The 19,927-nt window shown below is 43.4% G+C and overlaps 1 protein-coding gene across 1 annotated transcript in view; it reads right to left on the reverse strand.

Moving 5' to 3' along the window:
- Positions 1-258: 258 nt before the first annotated feature.
- The window catches only part of MEGF9 (multiple EGF like domains 9), a 78,067-nt gene continuing 58,398 nt past the window's right edge, over positions 259-19,927 (reverse strand). The window contains exons 3-6 of the mRNA XM_038553247.1: positions 17,147-17,286; positions 7,681-7,824; positions 6,413-6,682; positions 259-4,622 (exon numbers count right to left, since the gene is read on the reverse strand). Coding sequence (XP_038409175.1) covers positions 4,171-4,622; positions 6,413-6,682; positions 7,681-7,824; positions 17,147-17,286 — 1,006 coding nt within the window. The 3' untranslated portion in view covers positions 259-4,170. The remainder of the gene's footprint in view (positions 4,623-6,412; positions 6,683-7,680; positions 7,825-17,146; positions 17,287-19,927) is intronic.

The following is a 19,927-nucleotide window of genomic DNA, read 5'->3' on the forward strand; positions in this document are numbered from 1 at the left end:
GCACAAACAAGGATATATGTTAATATACGCTTTTTACCGCCCTCTACCCCGGAGCATTTGTTTTGTCCTAAGAAGGGGAATCTTATGGCTTTTTTTTTTTCATAAATGGTTTAAAACATTATTTAAAGGCAGTTAAAACAAAAAGCACGGTCAATAAATGGAGGATTCAAAGATTTTCATGAAGTGGTTTGAAAATAAATGCTTTGTGACATATATTAAAACCCTGACCACGTAATAAAAAGTAAAACAAATCCACAATAGGTACAAATTATATACATTTATTTTTTAATAATTTTAAATAACACTCTTGTATAAATTCTTTTCATATATTCAAATCATACACAAATTTAGAAATGCATCATGAAGCCTAGTACAGCATATGCAGGAGACACGTTTTTAAAATTTGTGTTAGAATCTTAGTGACCTACAGACGAGCGTAGTTTCGGAAACTCCCCCGACGGCTGGGGCTGACGTGTAACCACGAGCGCTTGTGCCCACGTGGCTCCTGCCCTGCTGAGGACCCACGACCCCGGTGCACCCGCCGTCACCGATGGGCCGTGTGTCCCTCCCGCCTCCCCTCGGGGCGCCGACCTCGGCCACCCCCAGCACGGGGCTCCCGTCCGCGCCCACCGCAGGCCGCCCGAGGCCAGAGCGGCCCGTGAGGAGTCCCCCGCGGCCGGGGCCACAAGTGCTTCCCGTGTCCTAACGGGTCACGCGGCCGCTTCTTACTCCTCTGAACGTTTGTCGCAGAGCTTTCCTGGAGGCCTGGGCTCAAGTCCCACCCGCGTGCGCCGGGGGTGAGAAGCAGGGGATGTGCGTGCAAGCGGCCTGGCATCCCAGAGGGCAGGGCCTCGCGAAAGCCCTGGGAGCCCGCCCCTCCTGGGCTCGGCCACCAGAGCCGCGCGGCGACGGCTCAGCGTCCGGAGGGCACTCGCGGGCCGCGACGACGCGGGGGCGAGGCTCTGACGACCAGCTCTCCGGGCCATGTGGGCTAAAGAGTAGCCATATGGTGTGACCCCTGTACAAATCCTCTCCTCCCATCACACCTGCTCTGCCCGCCCCTAAAATGCAGGTGCCCGGAGAGGAGACACAGCAAACCCGCGGGCCCTCGGTGTAAGCGAGCTTAGTTTCCATCACCGTCTCTCTGTGACCCGAGAGTCCATTAATAAGAGGCATCTGGGAGCTGATGGTGCGGGGTGGGGGGAACGGGGGAGGACAGAGCCAACACGACCTGGGGCATCCGCCGAAATGCATCGGGGCTTACGCGAAGGAAGGACCGCGCGGTTATCACTTAGTAGCAGTATCTGTCACTTGTCAGCAGGATTCACGCTCGCCTTGCCTGAAAACAAACACGTTTCTAATCCTTATTCAAAAATTCTTCCAATAGGATCTACCTAAGGGACTGATGGGGTCCTACCTTTACAGGAATCAGTATCGGGTAATGCATTCCCTGCTAGTTTCCTACTCCGATTTTGCTGGCAGATCACTTCATGATTGAGTTAAATTTTAGAACAAAATTATTTCCACCAGCAAAAAGCAAGGGACACTAAAGAATATTGTTTAAAACACATTTTAAGACATTATTTTTTTTTCCACTGGGAAGAATCAATGCTCCTTGTGATTCAGCGTCTGCAATACCACGTGAGGCCTGTTGAAGAAATGTCCATATGGCCGGAGTCTGGACTATTTGGCTTCGGCTCCTAGAACCCAGCAAACACTCCTGCTGTCTCTACTGGGTCAACCTGTACGTCTCCCCGCCGTCCACCCCCAGGCTGAGGGGGGCCAGTCTAGGAGAGAGGCAGGTGTTCCGTTCGCACACCTCCTTGGGGCTGTGCAGTGCTCGGGCTGAGCGTGCGTAGGAGGCAGCTGCTGGGGAAGCCGACTTTCCCTCCCTGCTCGGGAGGATTAGTTCACTGTAACGAAGCACAAACTGGTAGTTTCCTTATCCTCGATAGCAGCTTCAGATAGTCCTCCGCGTCCTTCCCGCAGGGTCCCCTACGGCCGTGGGGCCCCGGACCTGCCTCGTACTTACAGAAGGGAGAAGCGTTCCGTTCCCCGCAGGACTCTCCTCCCACGGTCTTGGTCTGCGGCTCTGGGCAGCTTCTGATGAGCACACAGTTGGAAGAACATGCGCTTCACAGTGAGGAGGCCCGATTCCAAGCCCCCCGAGGACGTGCTGGAGAGGCTCGAACAACACATTTAGCCTCATCTGTAAAACGGTGACAACAGCTGCCTCCTCAGGGCACTACGAGGAGGAGCGGGGGACACAGGGATGGAAAGGTGCTTGCCAACTGCAAAGGGCCACAGAGGTACTCACTGATTTTATTATGATGTGATGTACCGTGACCTGTCCTCTCATGAGCAATGGCCAGACACCGGGGCACCTCAGGTGCTGGAAGCAGAGGATCCATCTGTCCATCCTCCAGAACATCATCCCTAAAACCTCAGAAAACTTAGGGCTCTCCTGCAGAGGGACGACCAAATTCCAGGTTTTTCTCTGGGGAAGGCGGTCAACTTGGATTTCTTAGGGCTAATCTAATAAATCCCCCCCCCCCCTTTTTTCCTAGCCACTTGACAGTGAGCCGTCCCTCCTATAAATATCTATATTTGACTTCTGGCTGCTTTTCCTGGCTTGCTGAACCCACCATCTGTCAGTATCAAGACAGATGAGAGCAAGAGTAGGTGGCCTCTAGGGGAGACCCGTGTCTGAAAGCAAGGACTGACCGAACCCACCCAAGTCCAGAGCTACTAGCTACTCCCCAAGCAGGAGAGAGCGGAACCGCAGCTCCGCAGGAAGATGGGACACACGCCTGGAGGATGGGTGAGAAGCTATGTTCAAAAGCAGAAGGTATTTTTTCGAGGTGGGTGGAGGAGGAATAGAAATATTTCCCAGGCATGAAAACGGGATCCCAAGTCACATGATGGCTTTTCTTTTGGAACTAAAATATTTCTAATTCCTTTGGAAGACTATCTTTTGTATTTAAAGACGTGTGTGTGTGTGTGTGTGTGTGTGGACATGATCTGCACTGATCTATGTAAAATATGTAGAGCGGCTAATGTCTCATCGGGGGAGTATTTTGGAGAGTGTGGACCGTGTCCCAGCTGAACCATCAATGACTTAAAAATCTATTGCTTGAATCTGTAGTCAGTCCAAGAACACACAGCTCTACTTTGAGACTGAGAAAGGGAGAGAAAGGTCAGAAACATCCGACCTCTTATAAATTTCAACAGTGTTCAAAGAGGGACTAAAAATGATTGATGGTCACCAGAGTCCCAGCTCTAGCAATATTGCCATCTATGTTATTTTAACCAATCCCCATATTTTCTTTTTACAACACCATTAACTGCTGTACAAATAAATTCTAGATGATAAAATATGACATGATTTTTTTTTTACAAATAGATACAAATACAATGTTGACCAGATATGCTACATTAACTATATACACCTTATTTCTCTAGAGGCAGGAAGAGTCCTTATTTTTAGGCAATTTACCATTTACACTGAGACCCTAAGGAGGACCGTCAGCTTCCCGCTCCCAGATGTTGCCTTCTTCTTTCCACCATTAGCTTATCCTGTGCTTCAGCCTATCATTGAGCAAGACTTAGGGAAGGAAAAAAAAAATCACACTAAAGATCTTGAGACTTTTCTGCCCCTATTTTAGAAACAATCGAGATTGTTTATTGTGATACAGCCCCGACGTTAAGCTTTCTTCGGCGATGTCTTTTAGCACAGTAGAAGGAACATCATCCCGGACTCTCCTTTTAAAAGAGGCGTTTCAGGAATGGAGACGAAGCCTTCCAGCAGTCCTCCTCCCTCCGCTTCCATCAAGCTTCCGCTGGTTTGGTGAACACTTCCCCAGGAGTCTGTTAGGAGGTCAAAGTAGGTGTGGGCTGCACTGTGGGATTCAGCCTTCCTATACTCCCCTGTAGTCTGGTACAAAAATATACTTTACTACAAGTCCTTATTGACAGTGACCGCTTCAGATCTTCACGGGGAAACTAAGAGCAACAGGCTAAGTGCATTACAGCTTTGTACCCGAACATCTCAGGTGCACCCCACGCCCTGGCGTTCTCAGCAAGCACTACCCAGGCCTTGTCCGGCCCAGGAGCCGATGCAGTCTTACTGAGCACTGTGGTCTAACGACCCAGGACGACGGTTCTCGCTCCTCAGGCCTTGTAGTTGTGTATGGGTGTCGTCAGGGTCAGCTGCCCATTGGGAGCCACTTCATTACCGTCATCTTCCAAGAGTCCTGACACATCTGCATTGGGAATGCTGTCATGGTAGCTGCTGAAACTGATATTGTCTTCTTTCAGCTCGATGGTCCAAAAGGGGGCATTGAGTTTCCGGTTCTGGTACTCCCGGTACATATAGACAACCCCCACAAAACCCATCAGCAGCACCACCACGATGATGATGACTGTCAAAATGATGATGTTAAACTGGGTCCATGAAACATCAGCTAAAGCTGACGTGCTGTTTTCAGCAGAGCTTACTGAAAAGATAGTCTGCAGGGTTGTGGGGGTAAATGTACTATTTATAACAGGGGTGGACACTGATGTGGTCAAAGAGGCATTGGAAACCAAAATGGTAGAACCTTCAGGTGTTGGAACAATAACTTCTGAAAATAAAAACAGAGAATGAAATGTAAAAGACAAAATTATCTAGTTTTAAGAAACAATAAAAGAAATACACGTGGGAGTGGAAGTTGATATGGGATGTTGACATGATACTCTGCTCTAAGGTAACGCAAGCTAAAAATAATTTTTAGAGAAGCATAGTGAAAGGAATAAAGGCCTAGAAGCTAGATTATTACATCCATGGCTGTTCTCCAAAATGTAGAATATTAAAATCTTTGGGAAAATTCCAAAGTTGGAGTTTCCTATCCTTCTTGGCTCTCGGATAGATTCACACAGATTCCTGCAAAGGCAGTAAATATGTCACCACGGACTCCTGAATCACTCGGTTAAAAGTGACAGGGATAAAAATGCAATCATTTGAACTAAAATAAGTTCAACGTGTCTGATGGCATCTCATGAAGGTGAAATTCTCTTCAAAGGTGGCAAAAACAGAATAAGAAAAATCGTATTTCTAGTTACTTTTGAAAAACACAATTTCAAAGTCCAATATTGATGTCAGCCAGGAGAAAACACGGCCCTCCTTTAGCCCTATGGGATCCTATCCTCCTTTACACAGATCATAGATGGTTTCATAATTAAAGTGCTAAGACCACACAGCTCAGGAGAGGTACCGAAGCCCTTGGGATCCAGTAGACCTGCGCGGCTACAGGCAAGTGAGTGAATCTTGTTAACACTGAGGCTCCTCATCTGTAAAATGGGAGTGACAACGCCTACTTTGCGGAGTTCCCGGGGAGCCTCGTGTGAGACAGTGCGCCACGGCGCGTTACCACACGTAGTGCTCCCAGGGCTTGGCGCGTCAGAGGCGCTCGACACGGTGGCTGCTGTTGTCACTATAACTCGTCACCACAGTCAGACACATTAATCTATCCCCCAAAGAGGCATGTTCTATGTTATCTAGTAACTGATAAGAAAACTCATCACAGTCCTGTCAGCCAAGTAGGGGTGAAGCATGCCTCCAGATAGGAAAGGGAACCGAGTGAAAGGATCCCCAGCCTAGTGACAGGGTCAGTCTGTCTGTTAGCCTTGATCACAACAGAATAAGGATATCAAGAAAATGGCAGAGGAACGGCACGTGCCACAGACCAATGGTCCATCAGCCCAGGATTCAGCATCGGTCAGAATGTCAAAGAGTGGTTTCTAGAAGAGCATGGTCTCATCACTTTGTGACCCAATAAAGCCTGAATATCCCTAACTCATGCTGAATTTCTAATCATTAATTTTTATCTAAACCTTTACTGACCTTTCCAGCAAGAAACATTTTGCTACATTAATAACCTTTTCTTTTAAAAATCAAAAGGACTATTATCACTCTTTCCTCCACTGCACATGGAGGAAACTCGGCCCCAAAGTTAGGTAGGACAGATGCTACAGTGCAGTCTCGTTTCTCAGCTGGAACTTCTAACCAGATTACACGTCCCTACTTCCAAAGACCTTTGGTGGTCACTGGAAGTGATGAGAATATAGGAACCAAAGGATAAAAGAAATGATAGGACTTTTAAATTATTAACATAAAAATGAAAATAGATGAAGAGAAAATGTGGGAACCCTGCAATGACTTTGTCGTGGGCCTCAGATTTCTGGAGCTGACTTTGGAGCAGCAGGAGAGCAGCAGGAATAGGAGGAGATCCCTTTAGGCAAATAGATATCAAAATCTATTTCCAGAAAACTCCTCTGGTGGGATCGGAAGGTTTTATAAACCTAATGGTAGCTGTTCTGAAATTTTCACTGCTAGGCTAAGATATTAAATGTACCACCTTAGGTGAAGCTTTACCTTTCTTGATGCAGTTTCCCTCGAGGTCTCCGACATAGCCTTCTAGGCAGTTCTCACACCAAAACCCAGTGGTGTTATGGAGGCAGTTGATGCATTCACCACTCTCAGGCTTGCAGATCTTTGGAGTTGTAATTGGGTCCACGTGGCCATGACATTGGCACTTGGTACAGATGCTGTCAGAATTGTAATAGCCGTTTTCACACTTGTTGCAGTTCCGGCCTGTGTAGCCTTCTTTACACTGGACACATCTAGGCTCCAATTCACCTGATTCTAAAAGTGAGAGAATACCAAAGGAATTCAGTACAGTCTCAAGCTACAGTTAAAGATGCAAAACAGGGCAGCCCCGGTGGCCCAGCGGTTTAGCACCGCCTGCAGCCCAGGGCCTGATCCTGGAGTCCCGGGATCGAGTCCCACGTCGGGCTCCCCGCATGGAGCCTGCTTCTCCCTCTGCCTGTGTCTCGGCCTCTCTCTCTCTCTCTCTCTCTCTCTCTCTGTGTGTCTCTCATGAATAAATAAATAAAATCTTAAAAAAAAAAAAGATCCGGGATCCCTGGGTGGCGCAGCGGTTTGGTGCCTGCCTTTGGCCCAGGGCGCGATCCTGGAGACCCGGGATCGAATCCCACATCGGGCTCCCGGTGCATGGAGCCTGCTTCTCCCTCTGCCTGTGTCTCTGCCTCTCTCTCTTTCTCTCTGTGTGACTATCATAAATAAATAAAAATTAAAAAAAAAAAAAATCTTTAAAAAAAAAAAAAAAAAAAAAAGATCCAAAACAAAACAACTACTGGTCCTCAAAATGGTTTTTAAACCCCCCCCACTATCTCCTCTCAAAGCAATTAATGATCTACACCTTATTTCTTAATTCATAATTGTCCAGTTCATTGTAACAATGATGGGGCCCTCCACAGACTCTTTGTAGGTAGAGAACAAAAGAAATAAATAGGCTTACATGAGGAATATGAATAATTGTAATGATGAGATACTCTTACAACATTTTTATTACTTCTTTAGTCCTGAAAGATGGAATAAAATATGATTTTAACAAAAACTTCTTCATCTCTCCCTCCAGTCACTTCATATACATGTATTTGGATTTGGTTGCAAATCCCGAGAAAGAAAAACCTTTGCTGTTTTTCTAGCTCCCTTTCACCTGCTCTCACCGTACTCTCACTCCTCTTTGCCCAGAACTTCATTTATCAACACACTTGATAACAATGATAACTGGTGCCCTGGTTTCCCCCTCCGATGGAAGATTTAGAGAAAGGCCTCACCTATGACACAGCTGCCTGTAGACGTCACTGCTGAACAAGGACAGCGAAGGCATTCTTTCGTGGCGTCAGGACTCTGATAAAATCCTTCTTTGCAGTCTTCACAGTGATCCCCTTTGCTATTCTCCTGGCAGTTTAAACAAGCACCTAAAAGAAGCAAATTATTTTAAGGAGTTAAAGATGCGCTCTAAAAGCACAATAACTTCAAGTAAATCATACCATATTAACCAAAAGACCTTACGAGTTCACCAGGAGAAGTGAGCTGGCAGGAGTTCACTTTCCAGCCCATCTTATGTCTACGTTGGCCACGCCTGTGAGTCCTGTGTCCCCTGCTAGATTGTAAACTCTAGGGAAAGGCTGGGTACGTGAATAAAGTAGCAATAAGCCTGGGTTGATGCCTGACTACATATGGAAAGCAGGGCGACTATTTTCAAATTAAAAATAAAAACAATCTAAGACCTATTTGAAAAAGTATAAATTATATACTACCTTCACAGTTGGGATACTATAGGTAAAGAAGTAAACTACACCTACATATATGAATATCCATAAATCTTGACAACATTGGGTGAAAAAAGCAAACTGCTTTTGAATGATACAAAACAGATGGAGAAAACTTAATTATCTTGTAAAATTTAAAAACCAAACTAAACAATACTAAGCAAATGGATACATACATAGGATATACAGTAAAAATCAATGTGGACTGAGGGGGCATCAGAGAATTTTATGCTCTGCTTATCTCTGTGGAGGGAAGGAGAAAAAACAAGACTACGGAAAAAAAGAGAGGATTCCAACTGTATTTGAAATTTTCTATTTCAAATATTTAACTATATGTAATATGTTTAAGTATTAAGCAAAATGCCAAAATGTTAGTATTTATTAAATCTAGGTGTAGCTACATTAGTATGTGTTATCTTATTCTGTGTACATTTTCATATTTAAAAAACCCAAGATAGGGCAGCCCGGGTGGCTCTGCGGTTTAGCGCCTGCCTTGGGCCCAGGGCGTGATTCTGGGGTCCCAGGATCGAGTCCAGCATCGGGCTCCCTGCACGGAGCCTGCTTCTCCCTCTGCCTGTGTCTCTGCCTCTCTCTCTCTCTCTCTCTGCATATTCTCATGAATAAAGAAAATCTTTTTAAAAAGTAAGAAATTAAAAATTAAAAACCCAAGATCAAGGTAAAAACAATCAATTAGTAGGGGCCCCTGGCTGACTCAGTTGGTGGAGTGTGCAACTTTACCTTGGAGTTTTAAGTTCAAGCCCCATGTTGGGTATAGAAGTTACTAATAAAAAATAAGTAAAAAAAAAAAAAAAAGTAAGTAAAACTAAAAAGAAAAAAAAAAAACAATTAGTAGAGGGGCACCTGGATGGCTTAGCGGTTTACGCTGCCTTCAGCCCAGGGTGTGACCCCGGAGTCCTGGGATCGAGTCCCACATCAGTCTCTCCTGCAGGGAGCCTGCTTCTCCCTCTGCCTGTGTCTCTGCCTCTGTGTGTCTCTCATGAATAAATAAATAACATCTTTTAAAAAGAAAAAAAAAGGGCGAGGGAGAGACTGAGACTGTAAAATTAATTGGTCTGACAACTGGGGCAAGATTTGAAAAACCAAAATAATGACAATGTTATTAACACACACAGCATGTCTCAATTCTTAAGTCATTATAGCAGAATTCTCCCAAGCTTCATGAACTGATGGGGAAGACAGGTTCAAACGTGTATTACCTGAACACTTAACTTTGAACTAAATCACACTCACATGCAAGTGTCACTTTCCATCAATAATCAATAATTTTTTAAAAGATTTTAAGTAATCTCTAGGCCCAACATGGGGCTTGAACTCATGACCCCCCAAATCAAGAGTCGAATGCTCTTCTGACTGAGCCAGCCACGCACCCCTAATCATAATTTTTTAAGGTCTGTTAGTGTCAGTGATACTTTTCACACATGTAACAAAGTAGCAGTGCATCCTCCTACAGTGACACACACATGAGGTGCTGATTTCTTTCCAGATCTTCTTATATCCTGATTGCTCTTCAGCTATGGATCTTTGCGACAATAAAGATAGCTGAAAAGTACATACTAAGAAACTGCAAACTGCAGACTTTGGCTCTCCAAAAAGATAATCTTTTGTTAGTTTAGAGAGGGAGAGGGATGGGCAGAGGAAGAGAGAGACTCTCAAGCAGGCTCCACGTCCAGCAGGGAGCCACAGCCCTGAGATCGTGACTGAGCCTAAATCAAGTGTCACTTAACTGACCGAGCCACCCCGGCACCCCCAAAATAAGATGATCTTAACTGATAAAGTGTTCTCCAGTTTGGAAAATTCAAAACCTGCATTATGAGTAAAATCTGGCCACCTGTGCTCCCTCTATTAAAAATGTGCAGTGGAAATAATTTTTTAAGAAAACAAGTTCTGATAAAGTTCTGAACTTTAAAAATACTCAAAGAAGTGAATAGTCCTATAACAGAATATGGATGTTCGGGGAAAGATGCGTTCCAATAACATGCCATTTGCTTGTAATGTGGGAATAACAGGTCATATTGCTATTCTTATTTCAAAATGATAAATATACACATTGTTAATACTTTGCTTCTACAGGGCTCCCTGCGTGGCGCAGTGGTTTGGCGCCTGCCTTTGGCCCAGGGCGCGATCCTGGAGACCCGGGATCGAATCCCACATCGGGCTTCCGGTGCATGGAGCCTGCTTCTCCCTCTGCCTATGTCTCTGCCTCTCTCTCTTTCTCTCTCTGTGACTATCATAAATAAATAAAAATTAAAAAAAAATACTTTGCTTCTACAATGCTATTGGGCCTACATGCTTATTGTCTGGGTTTTTTTTTTTTAAGGTTTTATTTATTTATTCATAAGAGACACACAGAGAGAGGGGCAGAGACACAGGCAGAGGGAGAAGCAGGCTCCACGCAGGGAGCCCGACGTGGGACTCGATCCCAGGACCCTGGGGTCATGATTTGAGCTGAAGGCAGATGCTCAACTGCTGAGCCACCCAGGTACCCCATGTTTGGGGGCTTTTCACTATTTTAGATAAGATCTCAAGCCTTGGTGCTTATCACGCTATAATTCCATTCTCTTAAACTGTTTATATTAAAATGTGAATTTTTAAGAGAAATTATAAAATTCTTAATAAACATTCTTTCCAGAGTAATTTATTTCTATCCATTTTATGCCATACCTACAATGAGAAGTCAATGAGAAAAAAATGTAACCCTATGTAGTAAATATGTTATCTCAAAAGGAAAGATGAAAACAAGTCTAATAATAAAACTCATTACACTGCTTCAAAAATAGCATGCATCTGGAAAACAGCCACAGAGAAAGAAAATTAATAAATTACAGACAGACATAAATACAGCAGAGTGATAACAATAGATGTGAGGCCAACAGGCCTTTTGGTGTTTCTCCCCTCTCATTTTCACGTGTCTCCAGTAGGTACGTATCCTTTTTATTTTTATTGTCTTGATTTTTTTTCCTGATTGTAAAACTAATACATTATAAACTCTATCACATGTGTATTATAAAAATATTTCCTGAACTCAAGCAAGTTTAAAACATTTCAGGAGGGGGGATCCCTGGGTGGCTCAGCGGTTTCGCGCCTGCCTTTGGCCCAGGGTGCGATCCTGGAGTCCCGGGATCGAGTCCCGCGTCGGGCTCCCGGCATGGAGCCTGCTTCTCCCTCTCCTCTGCCTGTGTCTCTGCCCCTCTCTCCCTCTCTCTCTATCATAAATAAATAAAAATAAATTAAAAAAAAAACATTTCATGAGAAACTCGGTGAAAATATTTTTATAACAGCAGTAACGATCATAACCTTGCAAACGCACACGCAGGAGGAAGCGACGGCGTGCACCTGCCGTCCTCACAGCTGATAGCTCCCCTCCGGGAGGCAAGAGGGCGTAAGCAAACTGGCACAGTATTAATGTCGAAGCGGAGCTCCACGCCCAGCTGAACCTCTTACCAGTGATGTGACATTTGGGAGATAGCCTCTCTGAGTCTCACTTCTCTATCTGTAAAGTAGGATCGTTCTTGGCCTAATGATTTAATGTCAGTATTTCAAAGGGTGAAAAAGTATTCCGTAAGACAAATGTTTTCTCTTTATGTTCCAATTTCCTCATCTGTAAATTAAGAAGGCTGCATTAGATGAAATCTAAGTTCCCTTAAAATCTAAAAGTTGAGGGGCAGCCCTGGTGGTGCAGAGGTTTAGCGCCGCCTTCAGCCCAGGGCGTGATCCTGGAGACCCTGGACCGAGTCCCACGTCGGGCTCCCTGCATGGGGCCTGCTTCTCCCTCTGCCTGTGTCTCTGCCCCCTGACTCCCTGTGTCTCTATGAATAAATAAAATCTTAAAAAAAAAATCTAAAAGTTGAGGGTCTTTCTTTTATGATAAATATATGTAAAAATTAGCGCCTGTTTAACTTTATATATTGTGTCTGGAACCGCCCAAAATACAACAATTCCGCCTTAAAATTTACATTCTCTTTGCTGAAAGATGACCAAAGGAGTGGATTAAAAAAAACAAAGAAAGAAAGAAAAAGGGGGACACCTGGGTGGCTCAGCAGTTGAGTGTGTGGTTTTGGCTCAGGTCATGACCCTGGGGTCCTGGGATCGAGTCCTGCCTTGGGATCCCTGCATGGAGCCTGCTTCTCCCTCTGCCTGTGTCTCTGCCTCTCTCTCTGTGTGTCTCTCATGAGTAAATAAATAAAATCTTAAAAAAAAAAAAAAAAAAAGGAATGAGTGTTTCCTGAAGATGATGTCATGCTCGCTGGCGAGGCAGCAGACCGATGTGGAAGGGTAACCAAGAACGCAACCAGGCAAAGAAAGGACCGTGGGGCTCCTTTCCATCCTTTCCAACCAAATTCACTGACAACGCTTTGAAAACATAAACCGCCACCTGTAAAAGGCCTTGTCCTTATTTGTTTTTCCATTTCATGGCTTACATATAAACGTTTCAGAAATAGAGCATGTGCTCTGTTGTGGGAAGAAACGCCTGATCCTCTCTGCAGAGCAAACTTGAACCTGCTGAAACGTGACAAGGGAGAGTAAGGGCGGAGAAGGGCGGAGAAGGGCGGAGAAGGGCGGAGAAGGGCAGGGGCCAAAAACTTCAAGTTCACGGAGACGGGAGACCGGAGGGAGCAGCGGGAGACTCCTTCCAAGGGGCGCGGGAAGCCGGTCAAGGGTTTCAGGACAAGACAGTCGCGACCTGGTTTTACATTTTGAGAAGATCAGTCCGGCCCCCGCGGCGACTGGACGGTGGGCGGCCGCGGGTGAGAGGCGAGGAGGAGCCCGAGAGGGCAGGGGCCCAGAGGTCGCGGTGGCTCCGGGGACGGCAGGGCGCGCGCTGGGTGCTGGGTGCTGGGCCCAGGGAGCCGGCGGCGGGCGTGGTCAGGCTCCGGGGACAGGTGCGCAGGCTGGCGAGCGGCCCGGGGCCAGCCGAGGCCTGCAGGCGAAGGCGTCCCACGCGCCGCTGGACCTTTGGACGTGAGGATCAAGGCAGGAGTGGCAATCTGGCAGCACAGACCGAGGTGGCATTTTAAATCAAGTCCAGGGGACTGAATGCCATCACTTCGGGACAGTACGAATGGAGAAGACAAACGTGAGATTTATTTATTCGTTTGAGAGCGAGCGAGCGCACACACACGCACGGTGGGGGGAGGGGGAGGGGCAAGAATCCTCAAGGTTCCCTGCTGAGCGTGGAGTACTGCCCGGGAGTCCATCCCAGGATCCTAAGATCATGACCTGAGCAAAAACCGAGAGTGGGACACTTAACTAACTGAGCCACCCAGGTGCCCAAGAGGAGCAAAAATAAATAAATCTCCTCAAAAAAAAAAAAAAGTGCACCATGTGAATATAAAGTTTCAGTTTAAAAAAACAACAGTCCCCAACCTCCACTTTAACATAAATATATACTCAATAAAGAAAATCTAGGTAATAAGGAGAGTAGAAAGAAGAAACAAGTCACAAGAAATAGGTCATTATGATTTTGAATATATTTTTCCTTGAAATCTTTCCATATATATATATTTAAGTTTTGGTTTTCAAATAGTCTAAATATATAGCCAAGTCATTTCACGCCCTGCTTGTTTCACTCTCTCATGTTGTTACGTACCGCTTTTTAAAACATTTTAATGACAACTTTAGCTGTAGTTGCCATTTATTGATTATTTATAATGAGCCAGGCACTGTAATTAAGGCTTTATAAATATATTGGGCTGAATCACCACAACAACCCATTAGACAGTTACTGTCATTATCTGCATTTCTAGATGAAGAAATAGGCTACGTAATTTGGCCAAGGTAAAGTCAAGATTGCACTTGCCATGCTCTTGATCATGTGCTGCCTAGGTAACATAATTTGCTTCATTCTCTGTTGATAGAAATAGGGTTGTCTAATTTTTAGAATTATAACTACCACTTTAATAAGCCTCTTGGAACACAAAGCTTTTTATGAATTTAGAATTATTTCCTCAGAATAGATTTCTGGAAACAGAATTGCTGGATACAGGAGGTATTTTTAAGACTCTGATACACACTGTGAAACTGTTTTCCAAAAATTTTCCCCCAATACATTTTATCACAAAAAGATTACTTTAAAATCTGCTCCCCCTAAAACACCAGGTACAGAAAAAGACCAGAAAAGGGAAACACAGGAACTGTGAAAATATAGTGAGTGGCCACCAGAGGGCAGCCGTATCACAGCGCTGTAGGAAAAATCTCCTTGGAGACAAAAGGAGAGGCTGAGTATACATTAAGCTTCCAGTTTAAATTAAGCATTTGCATCCCTTCGCGTTGAATTCCACTTTTCTTATATTTCCAGAGAAACCATTTATTTCTCTTATTACTAGCTGCTTTAGAAATTTTAACCACGGAAAGGTCTTTTGCCTTAAACTATCTCAAGTGAGGACAGGTTGGGATTTACTTGACATTAAAGACAAACCACCTCATTGCTACAAGGAAAACTAGCAGTGAGAGCCCGCAGTGCAGACCGCTTTCTCACTGTACAAGATCTGGGGAGAAAAAAAAATAAAAAATAAAAAATAAAAAATAAAATAAAAGATTTGGGGAGAAATGAAACTCAACTCAGTATGATGAAGCCTTCCTGTCCTTCACCAGGATTGAAATTTCTCTCTCCTCCGTGTGTTTTTCCATTCACTTGTTCATTTACCTAACAAACATTTCGTGAGTACTGACTGGGTGCCAAGCTCCATGCTAGGGGCTGTGTACGATGATGAACAATGATATCGCCCCTACCCTCATGAGCAAGCCACACATGACTCATAATCACAAATAAATATATAAACTATGCTACGTGCTGTGACACAAATACAACTGCATATGACAGTGTATAATTGGGGACCGACATTCAGTTTGGAGGATCAGGAACTGCTTTCTAATGTAATAAACTTTAATTGAAGGCCTGAAGGAAAAATAATGATTGAATAAGGCAAAGGGACTAGCGTGGGGTAGAGGTATATGAAAGGTCATGTGTGTGGACCTTAGGACAAGGGAACACAGCTTGTCTCAGGAACAGAAGCCAGTATGACTTCATCACAGGCAGTAGAGAAAAAGAAGAGCATGAGAGAGAACCAGTAAGTAGCCAGGGACCAGATGCCATAACAGAAAAAAACCCACAATCTTTCCTAAATCAATCTGTTTCACCATGGACTAGAGGAGTAAAACAAAGAATTTCCAATTCTTTTCAAGGTACTTTGAATTTCAAATATTCTGCTACTCTGCTTTCATAAAAACATTTGCACTTGTCAGACTAGTTTGTCCTGATGTTTCTGTTGGGGAGAAAAAAAAGATTCCCAAGGAAGGATTTCTAATCCGTACATTTAAGAAAACCGACCATCGGCCGAGGTCATTGTCTTTAGTTTTTAATAGTTTGCTTCAATATGGTTTTCGTTGTTGTAAACCGCCTGGGGTATGCTGAGTTTTCAGAATCGGTGGGCTGATGTCTTTCACCAGTTTAGAAAATCCGTGGCCATTTTCTCTTCAAATTTTGCTTCTTTTTTTTTTTTAAGATTTTATTTATTTATTCATGAGAGACAAACAGACGTGGGGAGTGGCAGAGACACAGGCAGAGGGAGAAGCAGGCTCCATGGAGGGAGCCCGACGTGGGACTTGATCCTGGGACTCCAGGATCAGGCCCTGGGCTGAAGATAGCGCTAAACTGCTGAGCCCCCCGGGCTGCCCTCAAATTTTGCTTCTGCCTCAATCTCTTTCCCCTCCTTTCTTTCTGAGTCTCCGATATCATTTATGTTCATCTTCTTGGCTCTGTGTCCCACATGTCTTTCCTGCTCTCTTCTTTCCATTGCATTTTTTTCTCTGTGCTTCAGTTGGAGATTTTTAACTGAGCTGTATTCAAGTCTACTCACCTTGTCTTCGTTGTGAATAATCTTTTGTTAAATCTATGCAATGAGTTATTCATTTCAGATGTTGTATTTTTCAGTTCTAGGCTGACCTTTAGATTTTTTCTAAATTCCAATTCTCTTGAAATTTGCCTCTTTTTTACCTATTTTCTGGGTTTTCCTCTATCTTCTTAAAGCATCAATTTTAGTCATTTTAAAGGCATTGTTTGCTAACTAACATCTGGATCATCTGTGGGTCTGCTTTCATTGTTTCTTTTTTCTCTTTATTATTGGTCACATTTCCGCTCTTCAGCATTGTCTAGTGTTTCTGATCGTATGCCAGACACAGTGTATAAAAGAACCAGAGATGATTTCTCCTTTCTCTGTTGGCAGATATAATGAGAGAATCACCCCAATCCAATTCAAAATTGAGATGGGTTGAAGATGGACTGCAATTTTAGCATGAGCCAGTCCATCTACGGTTCATCACTATTTCTTGGTCATGGCCCTCTAACGCTTCTGACTGAGAGCCTAGCATCCCTGAGACTCCTCAGCCCTGAGAGACTACAACAGATTCAGTACTGCCCTTAGGTGGTTTCAGCCCAGATCCCACTCCACACCCTTCAGAACGTGGCAGTATCTCGAGAGAGATGGTGGCATAGGGTAGCAGAGCTCCTCTTTCTGAGGTTTTGTCTCCTAAGCACCAGAAGACTGAGAGACTTCTTTATTCCTTTGGGGCCGCTCTCATTTCTTACATAATCAGCTAATGTCCTGTGAGAAAACTGGCCTTGTGTTTAGGGCTCCCCTAGTTTCCATCCATCATACAAGTCCCAAACAACTGCCAAAAACTCTTCTTGTATCTCTTTCCTCCAGACAAATTCCTTTGTTTGGGCCAAATCTGTTCCTTAGCCTATGACTAGAATCAGCAAATGTCCCGTGGAAATAAAATGTCTAGTGATCATTCACTTACTTAGGAAGAGTTCTAGCCTTTCTGGAGGGTATTTTAGTTCATATAGGCTTCTTTGCTTCCATAGCTCTCCAACCAAAAAACATAATTTTTGAAATGTATGAAAAGAACTATGGCCTAATTACATAACAAAGTTAAGGAAAGTGTGTACCTGTGAGGACATCACAACTGGCAGACCGATTATTACACTGGCAGGGCAAGCAGCTGCTCTCACTAAAGCCATAATATCCATCTTGGCATCGATCACATGGAGAGCCGGTGACACCCGCTTTGCACTGGCATTTCCCAGAACTGCAAATAAAAGCAAAGACAACAAACAAAAGTAAATGAGTCTGAAAGTTTTGTTGCTTCACATCCCATCATAGATGATCTTAATGTGGAAATAGTTTCAACTAGATTCTAATCACTAAAATCATTTTGAGTTTTTTTAAATTAGGAGTTGAATAACTTCATGACTATATACATTCAATTGACATACTAACATGAATCATTTGTGACAATTTAATCCGTTGCATTTAGGTGGTTTAAAATGATTAATAAAGGAGCCATGGAGAACATAAGTCCCCAGTGCTTAGAAATCTTTGTTTACTGAGCAGTGGCGCATAGAACTAACAGCACTGCTACAGCTCATTCCTGGATTGTTCCACAGTTCCATCAGCACCCACTCTACCCAGCATGGAGAAAAGAAGAAACTCCTAGTCTTCACCCAACCTAGCTTCTGGCTGAAGAATATGAAGGCCGAGATTTTTTTTTCAAGATTTTATTTATTTGAGAGCGAGAGAGAGCGCAAGCAAGTGAGCACGAGTGCAGAAGCAGGGAGGGGGCAGAGGGAGAGGCCCCTGTTGAGCCTGAGGCGGGGGCTCTAGCCCAGGACCCCAGGAATACAACCCCAGCTGAAAGCAGAGCCATCCAGGTCCCCAAAAACCAAGATCTTAATGAATGTGTCAATTAATATCCATTTACATGCTGAAAATGACATACTTTTCTACTTTAGGTTTGGCTATATTAAAATCCTATTTCTGGCAATTAAACTGGAATTCACAGTTAAGTAAATATGATTGTAAGGGGGACCTCTATTGCTTTCTGGATTAAATCAATATAAAATTCTAGATTGTCAACCCAAAATGAAATCTAAAATCTAATGTAAGAAAAATAAGGGTGCCTGGCTGGCTCCGTCAGTAGAGTGTGTGATCTCAGGGTTGTAGGTTCGAGTCCATGTTGAGTATAGAGATTACTTAAAAATAAAATCTTTAAAAAGAAAGAAACAGAGAAAAATTTAACAATGTGACTCTTCTTTATATGTTCATTCTGAACCTGAAATTTTTAGACTTTATCTGAGCATTTCTCGGCACCAGCATATTGGATGGGAGACGATTTAAGGTAAAACTGCTTTTCAATATAATATTTTTAGAGATTTAGCTCCTGATAATGAGCCCTCATGGGATTGTTAATTTCAGTTCAAGAACCCAAGCTCAAATTATTAATACTTACAGAGTTCTTACACATAGCAGTTAAAGTAATCCCCTACTAATTCCCTTATTCCCATTTCTATATTAAAAACACAAGTTCCAAATTTGAGAGTTACTGGACTTTTCAACTGAACTCTGCAGAACAGAAATAAAGCAACTTTCAACCATGTGCATTCTACTTGGTAGTATACAAACCTAAGGGTTTTTTTTTTTTTAATTTAAGATTTGCCTTTATTTTTTATGAGCATCCCCTGGGGTAAATAATGAGGCTTTCATCCTCCATCCCTAAAAACTCTTTTGAGCAGCTAGAGTCAAAGTTTACTTTTTCTCCCACTTACAGTTCTCTGTGCTATCCCAGGCTATGCCAAAAAGGAGTAGAAAAGTAGAAAAACAGTTCTACATGGAATATTTTTAGGGCTTTACTCAAATAAAACCAGTCCAGAAGGGAAAGGAAGCCAGGCTTATGTAAATAATATATACTTTACATATTTCAAAGTCTTGTATCCTGAGATACAAGTTCTATGTATTCATAGAACTCTCTATTCCTATCTTAAAGTTGTCTAGTGTATTAGGTTATGCAGTTGCTTGATTAACAAGTAGTTTTAGAAAAAATGTAAAACAGAGGCATCTGAAAGCAGGAGTGCTGCTGCAGACGACAATGATAAAAATAATGAGCCATCACTGATTGAGGGCCTATGTCATATAGGCCTAGAATATAGATATGTTCTCTAATCCTCAGAATAAACCCTACTAGGTAAAGTCCTGATCCTTGTTTTACTATTGAGGGAAATCAGAGAGGCTAGTTATTGTCCACACCTAGTAAGTCAGGCTGATTTATACAAAGCAAGACTTTTCCTGCTGTATCATGGTACCTACCACTCCCTAAGTCTGAATCTAAATTTGCACAAGAAATTTGCACACCAAACAACTTGATACCTACTTGGGTATCGAGCTTCATTCTGTAGATTCCAATCACCACAATTCACCATTTAGTTAGGTTTTTCACCCCAGTAAGCTGTTTCTGCCTTGCCCAAAATAAACTCCACCTAAGAAAAGTGCTCTCTTTTCTTACTGCCAGTAAATTTCAGGTCTTCCTTAACAAAAGCTAAGAGTTCTCATTGCTTGAAGAGAAACTGCAGCCTAGCAAGTCCGAGGTTCCTAGAGATGCAAGCCCAAACATTGTGATGCTTTTTAAAGCTTAGTTACAATTTGTACTGATCATAGTGAAGAAGATGAGCCTTGATTTTAAAATGCAACAGAAATACACATTACCAAGTGTGTCTCTTAAGTAATTTCCCCCCCAAAAAAAGAAAAGAAAGGAAAAGAAAAAGAAAAAGAAAAAGAAAAGAAACCCAACACACATGTGTTTACACAAGACCATCCCAAGGTACTCAAAGATCTAGCAAAGTAAATCTGTATTCATCAAATATGAAGTTCAAGAATATGTTATTACTCAACAAGAA

Source organism: Canis lupus, chromosome 11 (genome assembly GCF_011100685.1).
Source record: "Canis lupus familiaris isolate Mischka breed German Shepherd chromosome 11, alternate assembly UU_Cfam_GSD_1.0, whole genome shotgun sequence".
In the NCBI taxonomy this organism is placed as follows: domain Eukaryota; kingdom Metazoa; phylum Chordata; class Mammalia; order Carnivora; family Canidae; genus Canis; species Canis lupus.